General features: G+C 39.1%; 1 protein-coding gene across 3 annotated transcripts; it reads left to right on the forward strand.

The window, feature by feature from the left end:
* The first annotated feature begins 647 nt into the window (after positions 1 to 647).
* On the forward strand, positions 648 to 24,387 carry LOC106059757 (uncharacterized). Of its 3 annotated transcripts, none has more exons than XM_056033885.1 (10): positions 648 to 838; positions 4,184 to 4,528; positions 6,794 to 7,132; positions 8,308 to 8,634; positions 11,473 to 11,811; positions 13,359 to 13,564; positions 14,217 to 14,406; positions 15,364 to 15,432; positions 16,468 to 16,800; positions 21,964 to 24,387. In XM_056033885.1, exons 1-10 carry the CDS (start codon positions 751 to 753, stop codon positions 22,143 to 22,145), a joined length of 2,418 nt encoding a protein of 805 aa, XP_055889860.1. In that variant the 5' UTR covers positions 648 to 750; the 3' UTR covers positions 22,146 to 24,387. The 3 variants fall into 3 exon arrangements, with proteins under 3 accessions (XP_055889860.1, XP_055889861.1, XP_055889862.1); XM_056033886.1 differs by having other exon boundaries at positions 4,184 to 4,462; XM_056033887.1 differs by lacking the exons at positions 648 to 838; positions 4,184 to 4,528 and adding an exon at positions 4,998 to 5,103.
* The last annotated feature ends 2,277 nt before the right edge of the window (positions 24,388 to 26,664 follow it).

Consider the following 26,664-nt stretch of genomic DNA (forward strand, 5'->3'; position numbering starts at 1 on the left):
AGAGAATCAGTGAAGTGTGTACACCTAAATATTGAATTCTTTTTCAAATAGATGAAAATACAATATTAACATCACTATAAAACAGTCAGAACTATTTGTTTGTGTAACTCTGGGTTATATGTAGATCTGAATGGGTGTAAAATCGGTCCTTGCATCACCATGCAATTAGAGTCACGTGTCCTCTTGATATGAGCATCCATTCAAAATTGTCCACATCTGTAAAATTTGAGGAGGCATCAAAAAGCTGCATATGTGTATCAATAGAAAATTATGTAATTGTACAACGCAATTTATAAAGAAGACAAGGCTCTGCTCCTGCGGTACTTTGCATTACACTCAGTAACGTATTGTATGCAGGTTTGCAGGACATTAGGGAGCAGGACATATAAGAGCAGGACATGATAGCAGGGCATCAGGGAGGGAGCAGAGAGCATCAGAAAGCTGAGAGAGTTGTCCTTTATTCGAATCTTAAAAGAATAGGTTATGAGAGCAGAATATGTTGTGATAAATCGGGGGAAAAAATCACAGGTCGTAGCCTGTGGGTAAAAGTTGCTTTTATGACTTGAGGATATACTAAGAGAGACTAATTCTGGATTTAAATTTAAAAATGCATCTTTGTCACCACTTGTTTTTAGGATTTTCCCGAATGACCAAAAAAAGATGCGACCATTTCCAGCTCGTTCTTCAATGGAACTATGTCTAGAGAAGAAACAATGACAACATTAAGAGACAGATTAAAGTTTGTGGCCTATGAAAAGAATAAGAATATTACCTAGAAACATAATGTCACTACAATATCTAGTTTCACAGCTGATCATTATGACATTCTTCAGTTACGGTAGAGTATCATTTAGACTACACTTGGTTAAAACATTTAGTCTCTCTTATCTTATCTTATATAATATAGACGTTACTTCAAAAAAGTAGATGATTACGATATAATCTTCAGCAGGGCCGGCCTTAGGCATAGGCGGACTGGGTAACCGCCTGCAGTCTTCGAGTGGTGGGGGCCTCGCTCAGGATTTAAAATAATTATTTAGAGAAGAAATAGCTAAACTTTTGCCCAATGTTATTGTTAGAGTACTCTAGCCTGAGTATGTTTTAAATAAATTGTGTAATTCTATTTTTTCGTTGTTTATGTATTTGATTATTTGATTTTATTTGGGGCCACCAAATTCACTTCGCCTAGCGCCTCCAATTTTACGCCGGCATGTCTTGATAATGGGTGTCGACCCTTAGGCCAGAACAATAACATAAAATAAAAATCCAGCTAGGCAACTCTTATAAAATGCAGACGTTACTTCAAAATAAAATGTTTTATGCAGGCTTGCGAATGGTGCGACCTATCCATCTCCAGTGTCTCAGAAGGATATCTAATTCAATAGGCGGCTGCATTGTTCCTTGCCAGAATTCCTCATATGAGATTTTGTCTGGTCAGCGGATCATAAGAATCTTCGTGACGGTGATTCTCCAGGTCTTTTCTCCAAAAGTAGTGTTACGTATTTCTGAAGCTTCTGGCTAAATGTATTAGTAGGCATACAAATAAAAACACTGTAAAGAACTTGACGACTAAACTTTCAGTTTCATATAACTTTATTGACTATTAACTCTAACATTACTGTAACATGTAGCGTAGAGGACTGTACAATATCTGTCAGTTTACAGTTAGCTATACTTCGTTGCACTGCATCTCTTCACTTCGTTGCAATTCCTCTCTTCTCAATTTGCATCGAGCCGTATTCCACAGAACAGACCAACGACACACTTCCCAGTGTCGCTCCAGGTCTCCTAAAGCTGAACCAAGTCGCATTCAAGTCTACCGAATCAGAGCCGCACACGTCTTACATCGACTGTAACGGCTCAAGTCCACTGAAGTTCGCTGTATAGACTTTAACGACAGTAGTCCACTCCAGTTAACTCTACCCTAGTTAACTTGCACCGAGTCGTACACATTTCTCTTCCACAGAGCCGCACACGTCTTACATCGTCTGTATCGACTGTAACGGCTCACTCACGACTCCATACGACTGACTTTCACATTAACTTTCTGGCTTATATAGAGTCCCTAATCGCTTCTCCAAAGTTGCACAAACACTCCTAGTATCCTCTGGAATAACATGTCAGGAAACGTCACATCCTGTCTTTATTTATACATGTAGATTCCAGAAAACACTCGCTGCAGTGTCATCAAGTCGGGGTCACACGTAGTGACCTTTATCTGTCACTGTTCATTAGTAACTGTCCCCCTACTTAGATCTGTTCGTCCCCTGGAACAACACGTGTGGACACGTCACATCCTGTCTTTGTTTGTACATGTAGATTCCAGGGAACACTAGCTGCTGTGTCATCTCGCCGGGGTCATACGTTGACCTCTACCTATCACTGTTCATTTGTAACAGTAGTATTGGCTTGACGGTGTTGAAGAGCTTAAACTTGGTTGCGGTGCCTTTTTCCATAGATACCCAGGTGTTTTTCAGTGATGAAAGGTTGCTTGATCTAGCAATGCGGGTTCTGACATCTGACATCTATGGTTGTTCAGGATAATGCCAAGAAAATGAATTCTAAGCAATTAAAGAAAGCCCAAATGACCTTTCCCCAGCTTTTCTTCTAATACTGTGGAACTGTATTTTTTTTTCAATTCCTATTACACACTTGCTCTTTCTCTCTTTGGTCGTCAGGTCTTTACAAAAACCTCTCAAATTAGCCTTATGAGACTGAAATAAACCCACCTAGTCTAAGAGAGTCTAAATGGAGATATAGATTTTCCGGAGTAGAGAAATATGGATAAGATGGAAACCCATGTGATATTTTCATACATGGGTGAAAAAATATAACTAGCTAGCTTTTTTTAATCTGTGCTTGGCTATCTATGTAGGGGGCTCTTGGTTTGACACCCGACTCGATCAGAGATGTTTTTTACTGAGTGCCTAAAGGCAGCACGGAAAACCTTCTCCCAGATAACCCCCTCCACGCATTGGTCCACAAATGAGATTGGACCATAGCGTTCTGAGCATGCTATGAGCATGAAAGTAGCGCTATATAAAATCTATAATAATAATCCACTAATCTATTGTATTCTATAATATGCTAAATGTTATGTTTTTTTTTATATTCTATTATATTCTATACTAGACAGATATTACCCGCTGCCCGCGGGTCTTAACTTGAGTATTGCTGATATAGTCACTCATATATTGCATTAGAAACAATTAAAGAAAATAATAATCTTATAAGTAATGCGAATGCATGAATTCATGAATACAAAATATTATGAATGGAGCTAAAAATAGCTAATTGACCTGAATTCAATTTTTTAATGAAAACATTGGCGAACGAATGTAGATCTATGTAAAAATGCTTTAGAAAAACAAATTTGAATGTTAATTTGATTAAAATATGAAATGAATGGACTATAATTAATATGTTCATGTGTTTAATTAAAAAAACTATCTTGCGAAAATTCTATCATCTTAAAGTTGAATTAGAGTTTTAGATCTAGGAATAGAGAGATGTTTAACATTCTGTGTAATTTCTAATGAAAGAATGTACGTTAAGAATTCTAAATTCGCAGATATAAGGAACGAATTTATATAAAACACAAATTTGAAGCTTAATTTTATTAAATAATGATATCAATACACTATATTTTGTATTTTAATGTGTCAAAGTAAAAAACTATCTGCGCAAAGTGTAGTTCTTAAAAAAAGATCTAGATCTAGATCCTTTCAGGTAAACATAGTAGCCTAAACATAGCCTAGATCGATGAAGCTATAATGCTTTCATAGAGTTGGTCAACTTTTTTTTGAGGGTCTTAAGTTTGTTTTAGGGCTACAATACATACACTATGGTCTAAGTTAGCACCCAAGGAACATTTCTGTCAAGTTTTATTAAGATTGGTCGAACGGTTTTGATTTCTATTCGGCACATACATACGGTAACATACCTACATGCATATATACATACATGCATACGCCATACTTTCTACTTTATATATTCTATTTTGTAATTTATTATTTGGTATTCTGCATTCTATTAGCCTATATTCTGTGATAATTTATATATTTAATACTATTTTTTTTTACATCAACTGTTTTTTCAATATTTTATTATATTTTATATCCTACCATATTCTCTGATGTTCTATTAAATTATATTCTATTATATATTCTATATCTATCTTCAGCCATCTCTAGCAGTGTTAACTTTACCTCCGCGTGGGTCAAGTTGCACCACAATTTTACCTTCACCATGAACCTGAAACACCTTAACAGCGACGCCAACGCTTACTACCTCGAATTCATGAGAGCATCGTCGAAAGAATCGACCAGTGTCCTGGAAGTGGACCTGACACACCTCCAGGTCGGGGTATCAGAGCGCTACATGCCGCGAATACTGACGATGTCCTACAATTCAATGCGGATGGTTAAAACGACGCTGACAGATTGCACCCATTCTGACGCTGGTTTGTACTTTTGTTTTCTTGGCCGTAATCAGGTCCCCGATTGCAAATTTCGTCTTTATATCTTAGGTAAGCATTTCACTTCAGTGAGTATATTCCGTTCTGTTATTCGTATTTTGTAGCATTGCTGTCTGTCAGGTTCCTAGTCTAAAGGAACTTACCAGCAATAAGTGTGATCGGTACTCCATTCAATTTTTCTAGCGGGAAGCCTCAGCATCAAAATACCTCCATTGTAATCCAGAGTTGGACAACTTTGCTAAAGAATATACAGTGGCATACCAAGCGAGCCAGGCGCCATGGTCAGTAAGGCTTGACGGCGCCCCTCCCCCTCTCCATCCCCCCAATTGTGAACGTAACGAACAGAGAGACAGAAAATGATATTTTATGCAATGTTTTGATCTCCGATTCTGCGTTTCCCATACAGCCCTCCCACCGTTAAAGTGGTTGGTAAAAACTGTTTGTAAGAACATAGATTCAAATATACATGTATGGGACGTCCCTTCAGAGCTAATCTACTTCCTAGTCCAAACCTCCCCACAGGACGACGGGGATGGCAGCGGGCAAGTATGAACCCGGGAGCATCGAGACGACGGAACGTCCTATGGTACGCCACTGAGAGCATCGAGACAACGGAACGTCCTATGGTACGCCACTGAGAGCATATTAGCATTATGACACAAATTCACAACTCCATCATTCACAAGAAAAGACATGTGTTTATAATTTTTAAGATACTAGTCTTTTTCAATCGATTGCCTTCACTAAACCAGTGGACAAAACTCTTTATTAAACGCTGCACTAAACCAATTCAATAAAACTCTCTACAATCATATCCTGTCCTAACTCTACACTCCCCCCCCCCCCCCCCACGCACCGTGGCATTAGCAGACTCACGAGAACTTAGTCAATTGTAATCGTACAAAGAGTTGAGTCTCATGAAACTCTACGCCCATGGAATCTCCGCTCCATTGCGTATTTCTGACAATATCAACAGAGCCGGCCTTAGGTTATTGGAGGCCCTAGGCGACGTAAATTTGATGGACCCCCAAAATGGCCCTGATATTAGCGCAGTGGGGCCCAACTTTTGTTGTAGTTTCTTTCCTTCTAGAGGCCACCCTAATTACAGGTTTCCCTGCAAACAAATCACAGAGTCTAGTGGTACCGATCTTCTACATTTCCTATAAGCACCACTGAAGTTTTGAGGGCCGAATTAATCAGCAGTAATTACAAATTAAATTACATGACTGATACAAACTAATTAATACACTCAATATCAGCTTTTTTAAAAAGTATTTTTTTTTGTATTTTACAAATTGTTTTTGTTTAGCGCTATTTTTTGGTTTTAGAATAATCAATGATCCTTTTACTCGTCTGGACCAGTTGGGAAAAGGGAGCGGGTAAGAAGGGGTATCTGGGTGAATGTTACCTCGATCGCTTTTTTACAGTGCATAACTTGTTCACTTAAGGGGACTATTGCAGCTTATACCACCACATCTGTCAAGTACTATTTCTTTCCCTTGTTCGACTCCAAACAATGCAATTAATTACCAATAGCTAATTAACTAAATGCTTTTATATTTATTCTTGGTTTGTCAGGTACAACAAATAATAGTGCAAAATTTCAACTTAATTCCGCAATGGGGAGAACTAACGTGTAAAGAACTTAACTACCAAACAGACAAACATAGAGACAAATATAGTGAGTTGATAAAAGCTTTGTAATAAAAGATTTTAATGATTAAAAAATGATACAGAAATCTTAACTACCCCCTCCCCGTTCCCATATGTTTTTCATTTTCAATATCTTTTTTTTTTTTTGCTTTTGACCTATGAATTAAAAACTTGAAATAAGAGTAGGCGCAAATAATGTGAATTTTTTTTTTTGTGTAGATAGAAAAAAAAAAGGTTCTCATATGGCTTTTTATTTCCATAACTCTGAACTCAGTTCTACACCCTGGCAGAGCCGGCGACGCCGCTGACAACAAACTATATCGGCACTTGCCGTTCCATTGAATACATCCGCTGCGTGGAGAGGGGGGGGGAACTGATGTGCGGACGACATCTTTCCGATTACAGCTAATGCCCAGGCATTCATCTAATCATATATAGAAATATAAATACATATATACATAATACATATACATATATATATATACATAATACATATACATATATATATATACATAATACATATACATATATATATATACATAATACATATACATATATATATATATATATATATATATATACATAATACATATACATATATATATATATATATATATATACATAATACATATACATATATATATATATACATATATATCCCAGATTTAGACGCCATCACCTCAACGTTAGGTAAAGACATCAAAATGACATTTGACTTTAGCAAAATAAGTATGCCGAAGAAGGAGTCTATCTCCATCATGTATGGGAACATGGCGGAGGTGATCTCCTGGCGAGAGGTGTTGGTCGTCAGAAAGGATTCCATCAAACCATCCGTCAACCCAAACTTTGGAAGAGACATCCACACCATTCACGAACAGGGGGGGAGCATACTTCATGTGACCTTAACTGACGTCATGCCGGAAGACTCCGGTTTTTATGCTTGCTTCTTTGTACAAAGCAAAGAAATGATAAACTATTGCGGATTCGAGCTGATTATTTTGGGTAAGTTTTTATTTTTCTTTCATTATGGTCAATAATTTGGGTTTATGGAGTCCCACATATGACTGTCGGCTTCTTCTTTAATATTGAATAATATAGAGCGTGGCAATACTACTGTTATCGTTCAAAGTAAGGTAAAAACTTAAATATTCCTTCTCAATGGGTGGATCGTAGGAGGCCGCCTTTGAGTGAATTGAAAACACAAACTCCTTTTGTAATACTGTTTTTTTTTTAAGGTATGCATTTACTTAATTTTAGAGGCGAGGTGGTTTAATGGTTAAACGTTTGTCTTTTAAAACGGGGGGTCCCGTGTTCGAATCCTGGTGAAGACTGGGATTTTTACTTTCGGGATCTTTAGGTCCCAGCTCTAACGGCACATTTGTTGGGGAAAAGTAAAGGTTGTTGTGCTGGCCAAATGTCACTCTCGTTAACTGAGAACCATAGTAACAGATGACCTTTTACATAAACTGCCTCATAGATCACAAGGTCTGAAAGGGAAACATTACTTTTTTTTATGCATTATTGTGTATAGTTATTAGATTAATTACTTCAAGAGAGTTATTCGTGAAGTTTATTTTGAGTGTCCTTACTTTTCTAGTTTCATTTTATTCTTGAAATGTAACGTTGGTCTTTTAAAGTTACTCTTCTCGTGTAATGCTACTATTGTATTGTAACTTTGGCACCCTAGCCGACATAGAAGAGAGAGTACCTGGTTGCATGCGGCTTCAGAACGAGACAGCTGGAGGCCGTGTGCTACACATTTGAGACCAAATAAAAATCCGCTGCCGAGGTCAGGCGTAAACGGTGAATGGAAAATCTTAACCGACCACCGTCGGACAATGGTTATGCTTGCCCTGGATGTGGCAAAATATGTAGGTCACAGTTGGGGCTGAGTAGCCATGGAAAATGATACATTCCTCATTAATCTTTGGACTCGAAGACAAGCCCTTATTATTGTAACTTTACTATGTTATGTAATGCTATTCTTCTTATTTAATGCTACTCTGGTAATATAATGTTATTTTTGTAATGTAACTTTACTCTTGTTATGTAACGTTACTCTTATATTATTATTTTTCATTCTATAGTTTCACCTTGTAATGCTTCTCTTGTTACGGCACTTTTATAATCTAGCTTTGTAATGCTATTCTTTACAGCCCTTCTGTTTCGCTCCCCAGATTTAAAAGGTATTTCAGTTCTCGAGGACAACAACGCAGTCATGTTTTTTTATTTGAACAGCATGAACATCTCCAAAGACTTGAACCTGTCCATCGCGTTCAAACAGGAGGAGCACTACACCTTCACTGACATGCTTAGTATCGGCCCAGACTTAAGCGTCGAGGTCAGTGAAGCTTTTCGATCACGGGTCACCAGCCACAAGAAAGAGTACGAAAGACTGGTCATCGTGACCCTCTCTCACATCCTGTTGGCAGACGGCGGCGATTACAGGTGTCTTCAGAACGGCCAGAAAATTCCCTTTTGTGGGTACAAGTTAACAGTTCACGGTACGTGGAGACTGCACAGCACTGGCCCTGTGTATTGAGCGGTCACTTGTTTGTGCTTTAATGTCTTCATCTTCAGTGAGTTCATCTGTCATTTTTTTGTTGTTGTCGATGTTTGCAGGCTTGAATAATTAAATAAGGCCTCGTCAACCCTAAACACGGTTTAACATATGCTGAGAGAGAGAGAGAGAGAGAGAGAGAGAGACAGAGAGGAGAGTGAGTGACGAGAAAGAGACAGAGAGAGAGGAGAGTGAGTGACGAGAAAGAGACAGAGAGAGAGGAGAGTGAGTGACGAGAAAGAGACAGAGAGAGGAGAGAGTGACAAAAAAGAGACACAGAGAGAGGAGAGTGAGTTACGAGAGAAAGAGAGACAGGGAGAGAGAGACAGAGAGAGAGAGGAGAGGAGAGTGTGAGACGAGAGAGATAAGAGAGGAGAGTGAAAGACGAGAGAGGAGAAACGAGAGAGAGAAGAGAGTAGAGTAAGAGACGAGAGATAGAGACAGAGAGAGACGGAGAGAGACAAAGAGAGGAGAGATAGAGACAGAAAGACAGACAAGAGTCAGAGGCAGAGAGAGAGACACAGAGGGGAACAGATTGAGAGACAAAAGAGAGAGACAGAGAGAAGAGAGGATAGTGGCAGACGATATATATATTTATATATATTGTTAGACACTTAGTATTATTTAGTTATTAAAGACGCACCACAATTGACGGACTTTGAACGCGATAATGACTTTAGGACTTAGGACTTAGTTGGGTTAGAGGCTACCGAGAGACATCAAGTAGTTGGTGATAGGATTTCATAAGGATAAGACGTATTGTATCGACATAGACTTGACCGTGGCCTTTTGTTGGATTAAACCTTCATATTGTTACAAATGAACAGTGATAGGTAGAGGTCAACGTATGACCCCGGCGAGATGACAAAGCAGCTAGTGTTCCCTGGAATCTACATGTACAAACAAAGACAGGATGTGACGTGTCCACACGTGTTGTTCCAGGGGACGAACAGATCTAAGTAGGGGGACAGTTACTAATGAACAGTGACAGATAAAGGTCACTACGTGTGACCCCGACTTGATGACACTGCATCGAGTGTTTTCTGGAATCTACGTGTATAAATAAAGACAGGATGTGACGTTTCCTCACGTGTTATTTCAGAGGATACTAGCCGTGTTTGTGCAACTTTGGACAAGCGATTAGGGACTCTATATAAGCCAGAGAGTTAATGTGAAAGTCAGTCGTATGGAGTCGTGAGTGAGCCGTTACAGTCGATACAGACGGTGTAAGACGTGTGCGGCTCTGTGGAAGAGAAATGTGTACGACTCGATGCAAGTTAACTAGGGTAGAGTTAACTGGAGTGAACTGCTGTCGTTAAAGTCTATACAGCGAACTACAGTGGACTTGAGCCGTTACAGTCGATACTGTCGATGTAAGACGTGTGCGGCTCTGATTCGGTAGACTTGAGTACGACTTGGTTCAGCTTTAGGAGACCTGGAGCGACACTGGGAAGTGTGTCGTTGGTCTGTTCTGTGGAATACGGCTCGAGGAAAGTTGAGAAGAGAGGAATTGCAACGAAGTGAAGAGATGTATTGCAACGAAGTATAGCTAACTGTAAACTGACAGATATTGTACAGTCTTCTACGCTACATGTTCAAGTAACGAATTGTTAGAGTTAATAGTCATTAAAGTTATATGAAACTGAAAGTTTAGTCGTCAAGTTCTTTGCTGTGTTTTTATTTATGTGCCAACTAATACATCTAGCCAGAAGATTCAGAAATACGTAACAATATGAATTGTTCAACGGTGTTTGGATTTGTCTCTACTCTTGTTAAAACTAGATTAGTCTATTTTCTTGCTGGTTAATCGCATTGAAATACACCCGCACAAGAAACCCAGACATCTCCTGAGTCATCTGTCAAAATCAGACAGGCATCAATTTACTACAAGACAGATAGGCCTCATCACAGTGGCGACCCCTAATCCCGAATGCCGAACGCTCGCTCAGGCAACGGGTCGTACACTGGAAGATAGAAGGAACATCAATAAATATTCAGATCTGCCTTTTAGATTTAGGGCTACTATCGACTTGCGAATTGTCGCTTATTTTTTTTTTTTGAAGAGGTCGAGATAGATTTACATCTATATTTGTATGTCAGTGACTATTAAAGTAAATTAAGAATTTAACTTCTTGTTTTGCTTAAAATTTGCCTTATTATTACATTTTTATTAAATGAAAGCTGACAATGAGGTTTTTTTTTAATTGCTAGTAGAATTGACGTTTTCCATATTGAATAACACCCAGAAATGCCAATTTTGTCTGTTTTTAAGGAGATTTGCATCAGATGATTTTAATAATTTCAGGAGATTTTCATGACTTTTTCTTACATTTTACAATTTCATGAGAATTCCAGAAGCCCTTTAATAATAAGTTCAAATGGTTTATTTTAATAATTTACACCTAGAATTCGCACGGGACCTATGAAAGTGCGGGGCCTACTGCGGCCGCATAGGTTGCAGTGGCCTAAGACCGGCCCTGTTGTAAAAATTCTCTAGTTAAGTGTTCCAAGGCTATAAAGACTATATTCTCTATTTCTCTTTCGTGGGCCGTTAAAAAATTAAAAGAGGGGATTCGCAATTTGTAGGACCTGTCCTGGACAGATTTATTTTCTTAAATTCGAAATAAAATGTATTGTTAAATCATCTTTTGGAAACAATATCAATGATAAAAAGCCTGTGCATTAAAAGGGTTCTGTATTTTATTTCACTGTAAGCTGTACAATGGAAGTATTGTCTTTTTTAAAAATCTTTTTCTTGTTTTTGTTTTGTTTTCTACTTTAGTGGAAGAATCCCAGGACTCGAACCAGGTCAATACACTAGAGAACAGGGATGCTGAAATGGTCTTTAGGATTTCTCAATTAGTCGAAAATACCTCGAAAGTTATCATCGAATTTCAGCATTCATCGACAGAGAACACCCAGAGGGTGCTTACCATCAACGTGAGCGACATCAAAAAGAGCTATGTAGAGACAAAATATTACAGGCGAGTTACCTATAGGTTTGAGCCGATAACCAGAGCAGTGACTGTCCGGTTGAAAAAAGTAACTCTAGCAGACGACGGCGTCTACAAGTGCTATGTAGAAGCTACACTTGATTGCGTACAGAAGCTAAATGTTTTTGGTAAGTAGACCTATACTTATAAGATTTCTTGAGTTGTTTGCAATGTTGTCTTATATTTATTCCTATGCTCATGCATTAGCGAAAATGGAACAGAACTATGTACTTATTTTTTTTTTACCATCTCTTAAAGAACGTTTTCATGATAAATGTCTTTCCAAAACACACACGATTCTTAAAGATAACCTGCACCTATTAAACCACTGTTACATCAGATCTTAACAAAGTGGTCGTCTCCTTTCCATTAGGACTAAAACTGAAAGATTTAAAAACTCCTTTATCCCACTTTCAGAGTGTTTTAAGGTCATCTGTCGTCATCGAGAAGTACATAGAAGTCGAATTACTAAAGCGCTGTTTGAGAGTGTGTATCTGTTTCGTGTGTGAATGTTGTTCGTTTTGGCATCTATATTACTATTGTTACAGTAGTTACGCTGAGGTGGTCAAATGTAGTCAATCTGAATTTCCATTTGATCGGACCAATAAAAATTATCTTACGAGGAACAAGATCTTACAGTGCTATTTTTGTGTGTGCTATCGATGGCACTTTTTCTTTTCTTCTTGGCACTTAAAATCGTTCAATATTTCAACAGAGGTGATGGAAAGCCGAAATGTAAAAGGAATTTTTGCCGTGCGCTTCAGAAAAGTCAAGTACATTTCCTTTACGTCCCACCGTTCGCTCGCGTGGTTGTGTTTATCCGATGGTACAGTGTGAGAAATCGAGGTAAACCATTGTGGGGCTTGGCCTCAGGCTTCACTCGAAACCTGGATCGGCTCATTAAAAATAATGTTTGAACATAGAAAAACGTAAAGAAGTTTGGAGCAGGCACAAATCCTTGCTTTACTCCATTGCGTGTACTGTAGCTTTCTGAGGACAACACCATTAATCTGTACCGGTGCCCAGCACGTTGTCAATGGAAGGACTTAATTATACCTCAATAAGTTCTGTGGGCAGCCTGTTTTGTGCAGGAATTTAAAGAGACTATCTCTGCAAAAGCTTCGGTCAGATCGATACAGGCAACCTGTGTATGCCCTGTCCTCTACACTTCTCCTGTAATTGTCGTAAGGAGAAAATCATGTCGAGTGTGGACCTCTGGGAGCGAAAGCCTCATTGGGATTCTGGGAAGACATGATTTTTCTGCATCAGCAGTAGCACAACGCGAGCGAAAACCTAGTTCTTTTGCATTAACGTATGTTCCTTTTAATTTCCTTCTAGCATCCTATCTCTTGAAACTATGTGCTAAGTGTATCAATTACGTATTTCAAACCTTTCGATTCATTGGTCATGTGATTTTTTTTATGGCATACAATTAACGAGGACGTTATTTGACCAGCAAAACGGTCTTACCATCTTTACTTTCCCCAACTAATGTCAGGTACACATTAGAGTTGGGTGCACTCAAGAGAGTTCTGAAAATTCCAGTCTTCACAGAGATTCGAACCCGAGACTGCTAGGTTCGGAAGCCAAGCGCTGTACCAGACCGCGAACCAATGTGTACATTCCTGTTTGTATATTTGACACTTATTTGAGTTTCGATCTTTGTTTTTAAAAGCTCCAAGAATAAAACACGTGGTCCACAAACCCTGGAACATCCACGAGGGTGAGTCCTTTCAGGTCACGTGTGACAAGAGCAGATTCCGTTACCCAGCAGACGTGATTAATGTCATAGATATGTCATTGAGAAAACAGTCGCTAGGACAACCAACGTTCAACATTATAGCCAGCTACAAACCCAACGCAAAAAAGGAACTGACTTTTGTAAGTGCTACTTCTTTTTTTTTTTTTTTAACTAAAAACAAAAGTTAGATTACATCCGGCTCTAATATTAGAATCGCAATAGTAGGCCTATTACAAGACATATTAATAGATTCTAATATACTACTGTCATGGATAAATGTCTTTATGTGTGTCTAATCTATGTTTTAGAAATATGCCAGTTGGAACGTATGCGCGAATGACCGGAAATGTGATCGTTTTTTTTTAGACAAAGAGAGAGACCAGAGTGTGATATGCACTGAGAAGTATACTAAAGTTTTTTTTTTTAATCAAGTTATGTAAGTGTATTGTAATAACAACTTAGCTCTTGCATATTTTGATCTGCGTTAACTAAGGTAGTTTTTAAGAGCTATAGATATTGTAGAAAGCTGTAACAACTACATAGTTCTATGTTATTGATTCCCATACATAAAATATATAAAAAGTTGCTTTCAGAAGATAATACTAAACCGATGTTCTCTTAATTCTATTAATGATGAAATCAGATTTATAATGGCGTTGTTTAAAATCAAGGAACAGACTTACAGGCAGACAGCATCCAACCAATTGCAGTTCTTAGCCTAACAGTTTGTAAGTCAGCACGCCAGATGACAAACTATAGCCCAACGTAGTCGTTTCTTCCTGTTTCTGTTAGCATGGGCCAAAAAATCGAACATGGATACCATCGTACAGCGGGGGAAGCGACCCGAACACCATCTCTCTTGTTTTGAACATCACGGGGGTCATCACTGAAGACGCTGGCGAATATGAGTGCGATAGCTTTGCGTCCACCAAGGACAGGGGCAGAATCCATTACAGTCTGATCTCGTGGGTCACAGTGAAACGTAAGTCAAACCCTTTATACAAAATAAATCAGTGTCTCTAACTTTCATAAGTGACGCTTCCCCCCGGCCAATATATATATATATGCTTGTCTTCGAGTCCAAAGATTAATGAGGAATGCAGCATTTCCCGTGCCTACGCAGCCCTAACTGTGATCTACATATTTTGCCACATCCAGGATAAGCACAACCATTGTCCGCCGGTGGTCGATTAAAATTTTCTTTAGGTCTCAAATGTGTATCCCGCGGCCTTTGTGAGTGACCTCCAGCTGACTCTTATTATATATATATATATATATATTAAGGTTCACGCTCTAGAAGTGAAATCTAAGAGCGCGCTTCGCTTTATTACAGCCCACCGGATAGGGGACGGAGCCCCAGCGCCAAGCGTTTTCCTGCATTCTATGCTTCAAGAAACTCATTCTCCTGGGTAATACGGGAGTGACCCTCAATAAGTACCAAATTCAAATATGGACCACCACGGTTTCACTGAGTCTCTACTTTGTTGGCGATTGTCCCGCTAGAGGGTATCCTCCAGTTCTGTATCGTCTGCAAACCGGAGATTGGAAATAGGCCACCCGTTTGTGGCTATTTCATGCGTTTAGCTTTTATGATTTATTTTACCCAATCCCACCCCCCATTTCCCAACGGGTCCAGATAAGTGATAAACGCATGAAATAGCGCTAAACAAAAAAAAAACAACTGGTAAAAATATTATTAATCGCACAGATTTATTTTTGTTAGTCAAGATCTATTACAAATTTAATTACATGACTGATCCAAACTGTTACAATTACACTGAATATAAACTTTTTTTGTTTTTAAAAAGTATTCTATATGTTTGTCTTGTTTAAAATCGTAATCAATAACGTCTAAAGGATCGAAGAAATCATTTAAGGTCAGCGTACGTTATCTGAACAGTTTAGAATATAGATTGTTTTGTTTTGTTTTTTTCCCCAGCAAAACGAGCAACAGAGGCGCCTCAGCAGGCCACTAACGCACCCGAAAAGCCAGAAGAGAATACAGATGGTGAGTCTAACCGGACATCGTAAATTAACTCTTTCTCTCCTAATTGACGAGGCCAACGTTGATTTGAACCCATTAAACTAAATGGATTTTTAGATGTATAAACTTTATTTTGTGTAGTGTAAATAGAGCATGCCATTTTCCAATGATTCGATACCAGATATAACATGTTCTGATAACAATCAAAAATTTTATTGAAATTTAATCTGAACAGGGTAGTGAAATACAAATAAAGAAAATGAATAATATTATCCGAACGAGGAAAATAATTTACGGAGGGAAAGAGTTAATGTTGGTTTACGTCTTTGTATCACTTCCAGAGCGAGAAGAGACCCTAGACGTGCTTACATTTGTACTGTAATAGAGACCCTAGACGTGCTTACATTTGTACCGTCATAGAGACCCTAGACGTGCTTACATTTGTACCGTAATAGAGACCCTAGACGTGCTTACATTTGTACCGTAATAGAGACCCTAGACGTGCTTACATTTGTACCGTAATAGAGACCCTAGACGTGCTTACATTTGTACGGTCATAGAGACCCTAGACGTGCTTACATTTGTACGGTCATAGAGACCCTAGACGTGCTTACATTTGTACCGTAATAGAGACCCTAGACGTGCTTACATTTGTACGGTCATAGAGACCCTAGACGTGCTTACATTTGTACGGTCATAGAGACCCTAGACGTGCTTACATTTGTACCGTAATAGAGACCCTAGACGTGCTTACATTTGTACGGTCATAGAGACCCTAGACGTGCTTACATTTGTACGGTCATAGAGACCCTAGATGTGCTTACATTTGTACCGTTAATGCATTCGTTTGTTAACAAAATACTTCAGTTACAAAAAGCCAAACCATTTTCAAAGGACCTCCAGCATATAACATATTGTTTAGTATTGCAATATTATTTTAAAGCCAGATAACAAAATCTATTTCTATTTCGGCAGTTTAATGCTTTTCCGGCAAACTAATTTTCTATGAATTTATATAGGAAGGTAATTTTAAGTTTTTTCTATGTTCGCACGTGACAGACCTGACAGAGATCTACTCCTATGTCAAGGAAGATGTCACACTGACTTTCCACATGAAGTTTATCGAATCCGAAGCCCCTGTTGTAATCATTAAGTTCCGTCGTCAAGGAACCGATGCCTGGAAGAATATTTTGGAAATTACCAAACAAGGCCTGCTTCTGAAACGACTGACCATAGACACGCAAACCTTCTTTAGCAGCAACGACAACGATTCTACTGTAGATCTAAGCTTGCGTGAGGTGACCATGGAAAGGGCGGGGCTATACAGATGCTTTACGGAAGGATTGATTACCAGCATCGTACACAACTGCGGTTACAGATTGTTAGTTCATGGTAAGGTTTCTTTAGTATTAGTATAATCTTTATTATTGTTATTATCGCTATTGAGTTCTAAGATGTGTGGCATAAATCACTTGGCTTCCTGGTGGGGCTCAAGTTCGAGTCCTAATAAAGACAAGTCGCTTTAAATCTACATTTGACTTGACCAGATTCACTAGCGGATCCAGGTCCCCCAATCCCATGTAAACATGTATTCTTTGTATAAACACACACATAAATATGTATGCAAGTTGAAGGCAGTGTTTCTCAGACTTTTGTGGAAAAAAAAATACATTCCTTTTCGACAGATCCTTCCCGTAAATTCGAAGCGGAGCCTCGACTACAAGCCTTCTCATGAATTCTAAGATACACAAACGTCTACAATTCACTATCCATACTATTAAAACAAAAGGCAGGTTTAATTAGTTGAAAAAATGTATGGTGGGGACGTGGGCCGACACTGAAGTATGAAAATGGAGGCAAATGTAGCGTAACTTTGGTTAAACGCTCTGGCGAAATTCGACCGTTTTAACGCGCGCGAAACGGGTAGAATTGGTTTGGCGGATACATATTACAATTTCTAATCTATAAGAACCTTTTGAATAATACTTTTACTTGATAAATATTCTGATATGAATGTAAAGTACATTGCAAATACAACCGATGTTTCTGTAGAATAAAAAAACAACTTTAACCTCCATCAGCTAAATGTGCCCCACGGGCTTAGAAAAGATCATTTAGATTAAGGGGAGTTTAATGTCGCCCCGAAAAAAATTGTCTTCAAAAAGTAATCTCTCTCTCTATTCTCTCTCTCTCTATATATATAATTCTCTTCATGGCCCAACCATGCGTTACACCAAGATAAAGTCATGGAAAGATCAATCTTTTATTTCGGCAAGTCGGACTAGATTTACCCCACGTAAATTTCGCCTCAACAGAGAGCACTCTCAGAAAAAAAGAGGGGGATGGGAGAACAAGTAATTTTATATTATTACTAAAGTCTAATATATATATATTTCATTTCTCTATAGTGTACTAAAAGTCATATTTAATGTTTTTCACTAAATGTTGTTCTAGTTTTAAAAAAAACACGTTAATATTTAAGTATTTTGGCTGAAAACTCATCTCACCTATTCTCTTCTACTTAAAACTCTTTTTTTGAATTCTAAATTTTCCAAAACCAAGTCATTCATTAAATAATAAAAGAGCCCGAAGATTATTGAGGAGTCTGAGTGCTAGCAGGCATTAGTGCTTCAAATGAACAGTTTGAATTGGGGAATTGGGATTTTCATTAACCATATCTTATCTTATATAATACAGACGTTACTTCAAAAAAGATGATTACGTCCTACGCGTCATGCATTTAGTCAAGACCATAGTTTTTAGTTCATAGTTTCAAATGAACAGTTTGCATTGGGGAATTGGGATTCTCATTAACCATAGTTTGTAGTTCATAGCTTCTGATATGTTCTCTGAATGTATCGCAATTTATTTACCTGCCTTGTTTTCCAAACAGCTGACCTATAGTTGGTAACATGGGCGTAGCCAGGATTTATTTTCGGGGGGGGGGGGGGGGGCGGGTTGGGGGGGAAATTTTTTCTTCCCCCCCCCGCCCCCCCGCGAAATTTTTTATATGTATTCATGTGTGTGTGTGTACATAATCTTTATTACATTCTGACCCTTAATTCTTTCGGAAGACGTTTATTGTGCCCTAGAATAGGTTCTTCCTGAAGTTAGGGGGAAAATTCTAGATTCCCCGCCATTACTAGCAAGGGGGTCTAGGGGAGCGCTAGGAGCTCCCCCAGCGCTGGGCGAAGCCCCGCCGCCAAGCACTATTTCTGGTATTGAAAACCGCGCCGTTCGGAGCATTTGACGTCAAGCTGTTTCCACAAAAATCTGTCACTGGTAATGTCTGAAGCTTTTTCCCACCTGCCATGAGGACCTCCATGAATGTGTGGCGCCAAGTTGTACTAGGATGTCATTGCAACTCTTCTTATGCGTAATTCATTTTGTCGGAAAACATGTCCCGCTAACCTCATGCGTCGCTCTCTCACAATCTTACTAAGGGGTCGACTCCCAGTTCGGCATATGATGTCCTTGATTTAGACCCGATCTCTATAACTGACTCCTAAAATCTGTCTTAGCCATCTTTGTTGAGCCACATTTAGTGTTTTTCAATTTCGGCAGATGACTATTCACTGCAGTTTATTAATGGAGCCCTGCCACTAGTAAAAATGTGTAACATCTCTTGAATACGCTCTTGGAATTAAGTGACTGTAGTTTGCTTTAGATTTTATATCGAAAAGGGAAGTTTTATCGTCAAAATCATCTGTTGGGGGTTTTCCACCTCAAAATGCTCTGTAGGGGGATCTTAAACTCAAAACCATCTGTAGGGGTTTTAAACTTTTTAAAAAAGCCATCTGTAGAAGATGGATTTAAACTCAAAACCCCCGATTGGCTTGGCTACACTCAAATAATGTTAGTGTGTAATTCGCTTTTTTTTTTATATTGAAGAGGTATTTTTAGCATCAAACTCCTCTGAATGGGGGTATAAACTCAAAACCCCTTTAGGCAACGCTCATAGATTTTAGAGTGAGTAATTTGCTTTTATTTATATTGAAGAGGTACTTTTTAGCTTCAAACTCTACTGGAGGGGAGTTTAAAACTCAAAAACTCTTTGACTACACTCATAACATTTTGAGTGTATAATTTGCTTTGTTTTTATTATTAAAGAGGTATTTTTTACCTTCAAACCCCACTGAAGTGGGGTTTAAACTCAAAACTGAGTCAAAACCCATTTAGCTACGCTCATAACATTTTGAGTGCTTAATTAGCTTTTGTTTTATATTGAAGAGGGGGTTTATCGTAAATTTTAGAGGGGGGTTTAAATTCAAAATCTTCCTTAACTGTGCTCTTAGAATTAGGGGATTTTCGTTTGCATTTTTTTTTGTTTTGTTTTATAGAAGTGGGTGAGTTAACTGCAAAAACCCCAGGTAGGGGGTTTAAAACTCAAAACCCCCTGGTAGGGGGTTTTAAACTCAAAACCCCTGGAAGGGGTTATTAAACTCTAACCCCTTTGGTAGGAGTTTTAGACTCAAAACCCCCTAGTAGGGGGTTTTAAACTCAAAACCCCTTTGGTTGTACTGGGGAAAGTGGTGGTTTAGTATTAAAATCTCACCTAAAATAAACAAAATCAAAGCAAAAAATCAGTCACTAAATTCCGATCCCCCCTTCGGGGGTTGGGATTTCATTTCGGGGGGGGGGGGTTGAACCCCGAACCCCCTCCCTGGCTACGCCCATGGTTGATAAGTTCATTTTAGCATCCTTGACATTGATTAGTTTATCTTGAAATTTCCAATATGGCGTGAAGGCAAACTCTCTTCTTATATTAGTGAAACATACTTGCACAGAGCTATATATAGCTCATTGATACTTTCTTCTCTGGCCTGCTCTTTAACCCAGATGAGATTAAACTCCGATATTAACGTGACAGTTATCTGTTTCCGGTGCCGTCTCAAGACTACTGAGTCACTGAGTTCGAACTTTTAGCCTAAAGAGTGGTTTTGGTCTGCACAATCTATTTGACGTAAGTGATGTGTAGACATTGACTGGATGAACTTTACATCATTTGCCCTATAGACCACAAGGTCTGAAAGGGGAACTAGTTAGGCTAGGTTCACATCTAGCTTTACATTCACTTACACCTATCCTTTGATCTGCGGGACCGTTGGGGCACTACGCAAGATCTGTTAACCTTCTTTCTCCATTCTTATCTCTCATTTGTCTTTGATATAATTTTATTTGGATGTTATTTCTGAAAATATTGAAGCCTGGGTGGACCTCTTCCGGGGCCGATTTTGAGTTTGTGTTTCCACACAAACTGTCTTTTGTAACCTTGTTAAATCTGAATTATATCTGAGACGGTCTAGTCTCGACAATTAAAATATAAAACAGAACAAACAGAAAAAAAGGAAAGTTTATATGAATTGTAACTTCATACATTCTATTCAATAAGTCATGTAATTAAATTTGTAATAGATTTTAAAAAACTAACAAGAATAACTCTGTGCGAATAATTATATTTTTACTAATTGTTTTTGTTTAGAGCTATTTCATGCTTTTAGCTTTCTCAATACACTTATCTGGACCACTTGGGAATATGCAAGGGGGAAGGGGGGAGAAAGAAAGGAATATCTGGGTGGATTTGACTGTAATTCGTTTTTTGAAATCATTTAAAATGAAGGAAAAAAAAAGGGAACGACCTGAATTGGAAGTCGTGTCTCACGCCTCCTCGGGCAGATAGGCTAACTACTCGGGCAGATAGGCTAACTACTCGGGCAGATAGGCTAACTACTCGGGCAGATAGGCTAACTACTCTGGTAGTGAGATACCTGTGACGAGAGATTGTATAGTTATATATTGCTCATTTCAATTTATTTTAAGAAGGCTAGTACGTGATTCTAGCTAGGGCTAGACTTTTATCATCTATCGTTTCTAGATTTACTAGCTCTAGGACTAGATCTAGCTAGATCTACACACTATGAACCGTTTGACCCTGGAAAGGATTTTATCCCATGGCCAGGATGAGGAATGGGCTCTTCACTGACTCCTCTGTCTGGAGGCCCTCTTCAACTAGATGGCCATTTAATCAAATCCGTTTGGTCATGGGTCACTGTACTTTAAGCCAGCGCGATGGGTTTCCCCAACCCATGCGTGGCCGGAGGCTGAGCCAAATGGAGGGGCACTCCATATTCCTATAATGTGCTCCCATTGCCCCCGTGGGAGAGTCACCACCACCCGTATGACCCCGACTGGGGAACGGTGCAATGGGTTGTGGACTGAGTAGCAAGCCTTTCTCACATCCCCACTACGTGCCACTCGCTAGAGCAGAACAGTGGTAGCCCACTGGGAGCCATGTTTGCTCTCGTTCTTAGCCTTTCCGCTTCCACGGGCGGATGTTTCCACTCTGAGGCGACAGGAGCTTTTCCTCCGGCCTACACAACCAAACCATCCGCCCATCAGAAACACGCACACGCTCATTCCATAACACAGAGGCACGAAATACATTTTAATGATTTGCCTCCGCGTTAGAACATCCCCAATAGTTAAGTAATTAGACTATACAAGTATAACTAATCCCTCTCTTTCTCTTTTTAAAATGCAAACAAATATCCTTAGAGAAGATTCAGTTCTCAACGCTTATGACCAGAACGACTACCTCCACAGAGTTGACTGAGTTTAAGGAGGAAACAACCACTCTAATTACAAATGATTCAACAGACAGCTCTTCAGCGATTGCACGATTCAGATTATGGGACCTACTTTGTATTCTTTCCCCAATTTCTTTACTTCTAATCTAAGCAGACCTAGCTAGCCCTTTTACAACATATGTATAATTGAACTATATACTTCTAATCTAAGCAGGCCTAGCTAGCCCTTTTACAACATATGTATAATTGAACTATATACTTCTAATCTAAGCAGACCTAGCTAGCCCTTTTACAACATATGTATAATTGAACTATATACTTCTAATCTAAGCAGGCCTAGCTAGCCCTTTTACAACATATGTATAATTGAACTATATACTTCTAATCTAAGCAGGCCTAGCTAGCCCTTTTACAACATATGTGTAATTGAACTATATACTTCTAATCTAAGCAGGCCTAGCTAGCCCTTTTACAACATATGTGTAATTGAACTATATACTTCTAATCTAAGCAGGCCTAGCTAGCCCTTTTACAACATATGTGTAATTGAACTATATACTTCTAATCTAAGCAGGCCTAGCTAGCCCTTTTACAACATATGTGTAATTGAACTATATACTTCTAATCTAAGCAGGCCTAGCTAGCCCTTTTACAACATATGTGTAATTGAACTATATACTTCTAATCTAAGCAGGCCTAGCTAGCCCTTTTACAACATATGTGTAATTGAACTATATACTTCTAATCTAAGCAGGCCTAGCTAGCCCTTTTACAACATATGTGTAATTGAACTATATACTTCTAATCTAAGCAGGCCTAGCTAGCCCTTTTACAACATATGTATAATTGAACTATATACTTCTAATCTAAGCAGGCCTAGCTAGCCCTTTTACAACATGTATAATTGAACTATATACTTACTTCTAATCTAAGCAGGCCTAGCTACCCCTTATACAACATATGTATAATTGAACTATATACTTACTTCTAATCTAAGCAGGCTTAGCTAGCCCTTTTACAACATATGTATAATTGAACTATATACTTACTTCTAATCTAAGCAGGCCTAGCTAGCCCTTTTACAACATGTATAATTGAACTATATACTTACTTCTAATCAAAGCAGGCTTAGCTAGCCCTTTTACAACATGTATAATTGAACTATATACTTACTTCTAATCTAAGCAGGCCTAGCTACCCCTTTTACAACATATGTATAATTGAACTATATACTCCTAATCCATACAAGCACTTTTACAGCCTGTATGTAGAAATATATGTCTAGTGAATGTAGTCTATATTAGCACTTTTACATAGGGTATATATAAGAAAAAGTAAAGTTCCCCTTTCAGACCATGGAGTCTAAAGGGCAGATGGTGTTAAGGTCATCTGTTTATGCGGCCAACGGTTTACGAGGGTGTTATGTAGCCAGCACAACTAATAATATTGTAACACTATATTTCTATTCCATATCAGCTGTTTTACATACTCGTGGTAAACCCCCACTCCCACATTGTGTTTATTCCCAAGAAGTGATGACGAGTTGGTAATGTTTTGATTTCTTGACATTTATTCGAGTGCAGAAATCCCACTAGGAGGTGTTTGGGGTGCTCCTTCAGATTCTTAACCCAAATCTCCCGTGGGACGACGGGTGCTGGCAGCGGGCAAGGTTCGAACCTTGAACCTTCGGTGGTCATGCAGAGTGAATACCACACAACCAGGCAGCCTCCATGGATGCTATATTAGGTACTTTAATTAAAAGGTCCACATAAACCCTTTCAAACTTGCAGAAGTCGTTGTGGCCTTGTAATGAATAACAACAGTAATACGTGACTATGAATCAGGTGACCTGTTGACCTAAAGGCCAAGAACCATGTATTTCTTTCCTCCGATAAATTACCTCTTTAAAGCCAAATATAATATTGATGTTCCTTTGACCATATGTTTTGACGCAACAGGCGGACTGAAGTGTAGATCAAGCATATGTTTGTGTATGTAAACATTGATTCTTATCCTACATTATAGGCCTACGTGTTTCGTATAAAACTAGAAGTGAAACGTAGGCTACGTAAAAATGTTTAGGGAAGATTTTGTGAATGTTAAATATTTACCCATATAGTAACACAGGCCTCATTCCTGTTTTGTTTCGTTCATGGTCTTGGGGGTAGTTACTTTTTAATTAAATACTTTTGTTATTGTCATAAAAGGACTGACATATTTCCTTGACATAAAATGACTGACATATTTCCTTGACATAAAATGACTGACATATTTCCTTGACATAAAATGACTGACATGTTTCCTTGACATAAAATGACAGACATATTTCCTTGACATAAAATGACAGACATAATGTTTCCTTGACATAAAATGACAGACATGTTTTCTTGACTACAGTACTGCACTTAAGGAAATTATTTGTACAACCTACTTTAACTATAGACATTTTTAAGTATATTTGTTTCACAATTAATTAAAATAAAATAAAAAATATATTTTTTTTACCTACTGTAGGCCTACGACTATTAAAAAAAATGAAACACTATCATGATTTTGTGTTTGATTTGTAATATTAACCTAAGTGTAACAATAGTTGCAGAACCACCACTTGGACTAAGTTTTGCCTACTGCAGGAATGTGTACCATAATAAAGGCTCTAGAACTTTTATCTCTTATCTTATCTTATATAATACAGACGTTACTTCAAAAAAGAAGATGATTACGTCCTACGCGTCATGCATTTAGTCATGCATATTAACCAATTTTTTCTACCTCAGTCACAGAGAAGTTTTTAAAAGCTTCCTCTAATTTGTTCTCAAATTCGGTGCAAAGATCAGGATTTTTTGTGCTAGTAGTATTCAGGCGTGATTTTCTTTTTCCCTGTGATGTGTGGATCTTAGTTGGCAGCAGTCTTGTCCGGCAGGACACTAAAGTATGATCAGTATCACAATCCGCGCTTTGGTAGCTACGTGTCAGCAGTATATTTCCAATGTCCTTTTTTCGTGTCAGTATCATATCCAGCTGGTGCCAGTGCCCAGACCTAGGGTGCCTCCATGAGACACAGTGCTGTGGTTTTGTTCTGAAGTATGTGTTGGTAATGCAGAGCTTATGGTATGTGCAGAATTCAAGCAGTCTTTGTCCGTTCTCATTCATCTTTCCGATTCCAAAAAGCCCAAGACAGTCTGGCCAGGTAGTGTGATCTGATCCTACTCTGGCATTGAAGTCACCTAGAAGGATCATATGTTCTTTTTGAGGAATGTTTGCAATGGCTTCTTTGAGGTCTTCATAGAACTTGTCTTTGTCCTCCTGAAGCGAGCTTAGTGTGGGGGCATAGGCACTAATTAGAGTGACTTTTCCAGATGCTGTCATCATACTTATGCTTAGTAGCCGTTCCGAGCCACCAACTGGAGGGACTATCATGGGAAGAAGACTGTTCTTGACAGCAAAGCCCACACCATGTATTCGAGTCTCATCCTGTGCTTTCCCTTTCCAAAAGAAAGTGTAGTCAGTCTCGCGGAGCATGCCGTTTTCGGCCAGTCGGGTTTCTTGCAGGGCTGCAATGTCGATATGTAACCTTTTTAGCTCGTTGTTTATAACTGCCGTCTTCCTTGCATCGTCGATCTGCATTAGATCATCAGTGAGACCAGGACACATTGTCCTGACATTCCAAGTGGCCAGTCGCATGACAGGGATTTTCTTTTTCAGTTTAATTTTTCTTCTTTTGTTGCTTGGTGCAAGTTTCCAGCCTACTTGTCGTTTTAAACTAAGCTCTAAGCACCCATTAGAGCAGGCAGGCTGTGGCGGATCAGCACCTAACTGACTGGGGGCTGCCCAGGTTGAGGCGGGCGGTAGCTGATCAGTGAGGCGCGAAGACCTCTCCCACCGTCAGAGACAACCCGTGGCGTCCATACATTACGCCAATCAAGTTGGACTTATAACCCGTAACTGTTGTCTCCCGTGTTGTTTTAGCCGCTTTGCAGCAGCACCAGAGTTTCCTCTCCGGGGCGCATTCCTGGGCCTTGGATAAAGGGGTCATGGGTGGCCCATGCGTCATGATCCCTCTCTCGACCTTGCTGATGTGATCCAAAGGAACGCATCGCATTACATTTGGCACCAACTCAGTTGCAGAAGCTGCCGGAGGGAATTTCGCAGCTGATACTCCCAACGCCTAAGGGGCTTCACTCCTGATTTCTCCTCGAGGTTGTCTCCTGAAGCCTCAGTACCGCAAGGCAGCGGGGGTTTGAAGTCAGAGTACCCCTCTCCTAGATGAACTGCCTTACTAGGCTGACGAGCTCCATCTGCCCGAAGCTCCCGGTTTTGTGGCGCCAGGTATCCGCCTTCACCCTTTCACCTGTTAGTAAGAGCAGTTTCGCCGGGCTTAATATCTAAGCCATACGAGCAGGCCAGGTGCTGGACTTAGTTGTCAGAGGCTATTTGAGACGCATGCCATTAGGAGTATTTTATAGACAATGGGAGCTTAACCCCATTGACACCCCTGGCCATGACAACCTTTGAAACCAAGAAAAGCGAAGACTGGTTTGAAGCTAGTCTACCAGAAATGGAAACTGCCACTACGAACAAGAGAGCAGCCATGCTAATCTACAAGAAGGATCCCACCCCAAGCAACTTAAAAAGGCTCAGAGCTGCACGTAACAATGCCCAAAGAGTA

The sequence above is a fragment of the Biomphalaria glabrata genome, chromosome 6 (assembly GCF_947242115.1).
Source record: "Biomphalaria glabrata chromosome 6, xgBioGlab47.1, whole genome shotgun sequence".
In the NCBI taxonomy this organism is placed as follows: Eukaryota; Metazoa; Mollusca; class Gastropoda; family Planorbidae; genus Biomphalaria; species Biomphalaria glabrata.

Excerpts from the sequence above, each read along its gene's own strand:
- LOC106059757 (XM_056033885.1), top strand. The coding sequence starts at position 751 with ATGAAAAGAATAAGAATATTACCTAGAAACATAATGTCACTACAATAT. Across the intron at positions 4,529-6,793 it reads ATTTCGTCTTTATATCTTAG|ATTTAGACGCCATCACCTCA; the intron begins GTAAGCATTTCA and ends TATATATCCCAG. Across the intron at positions 7,133-8,307 it reads ATTCGAGCTGATTATTTTGG|ATTTAAAAGGTATTTCAGTT; the intron begins GTAAGTTTTTAT and ends TTCGCTCCCCAG.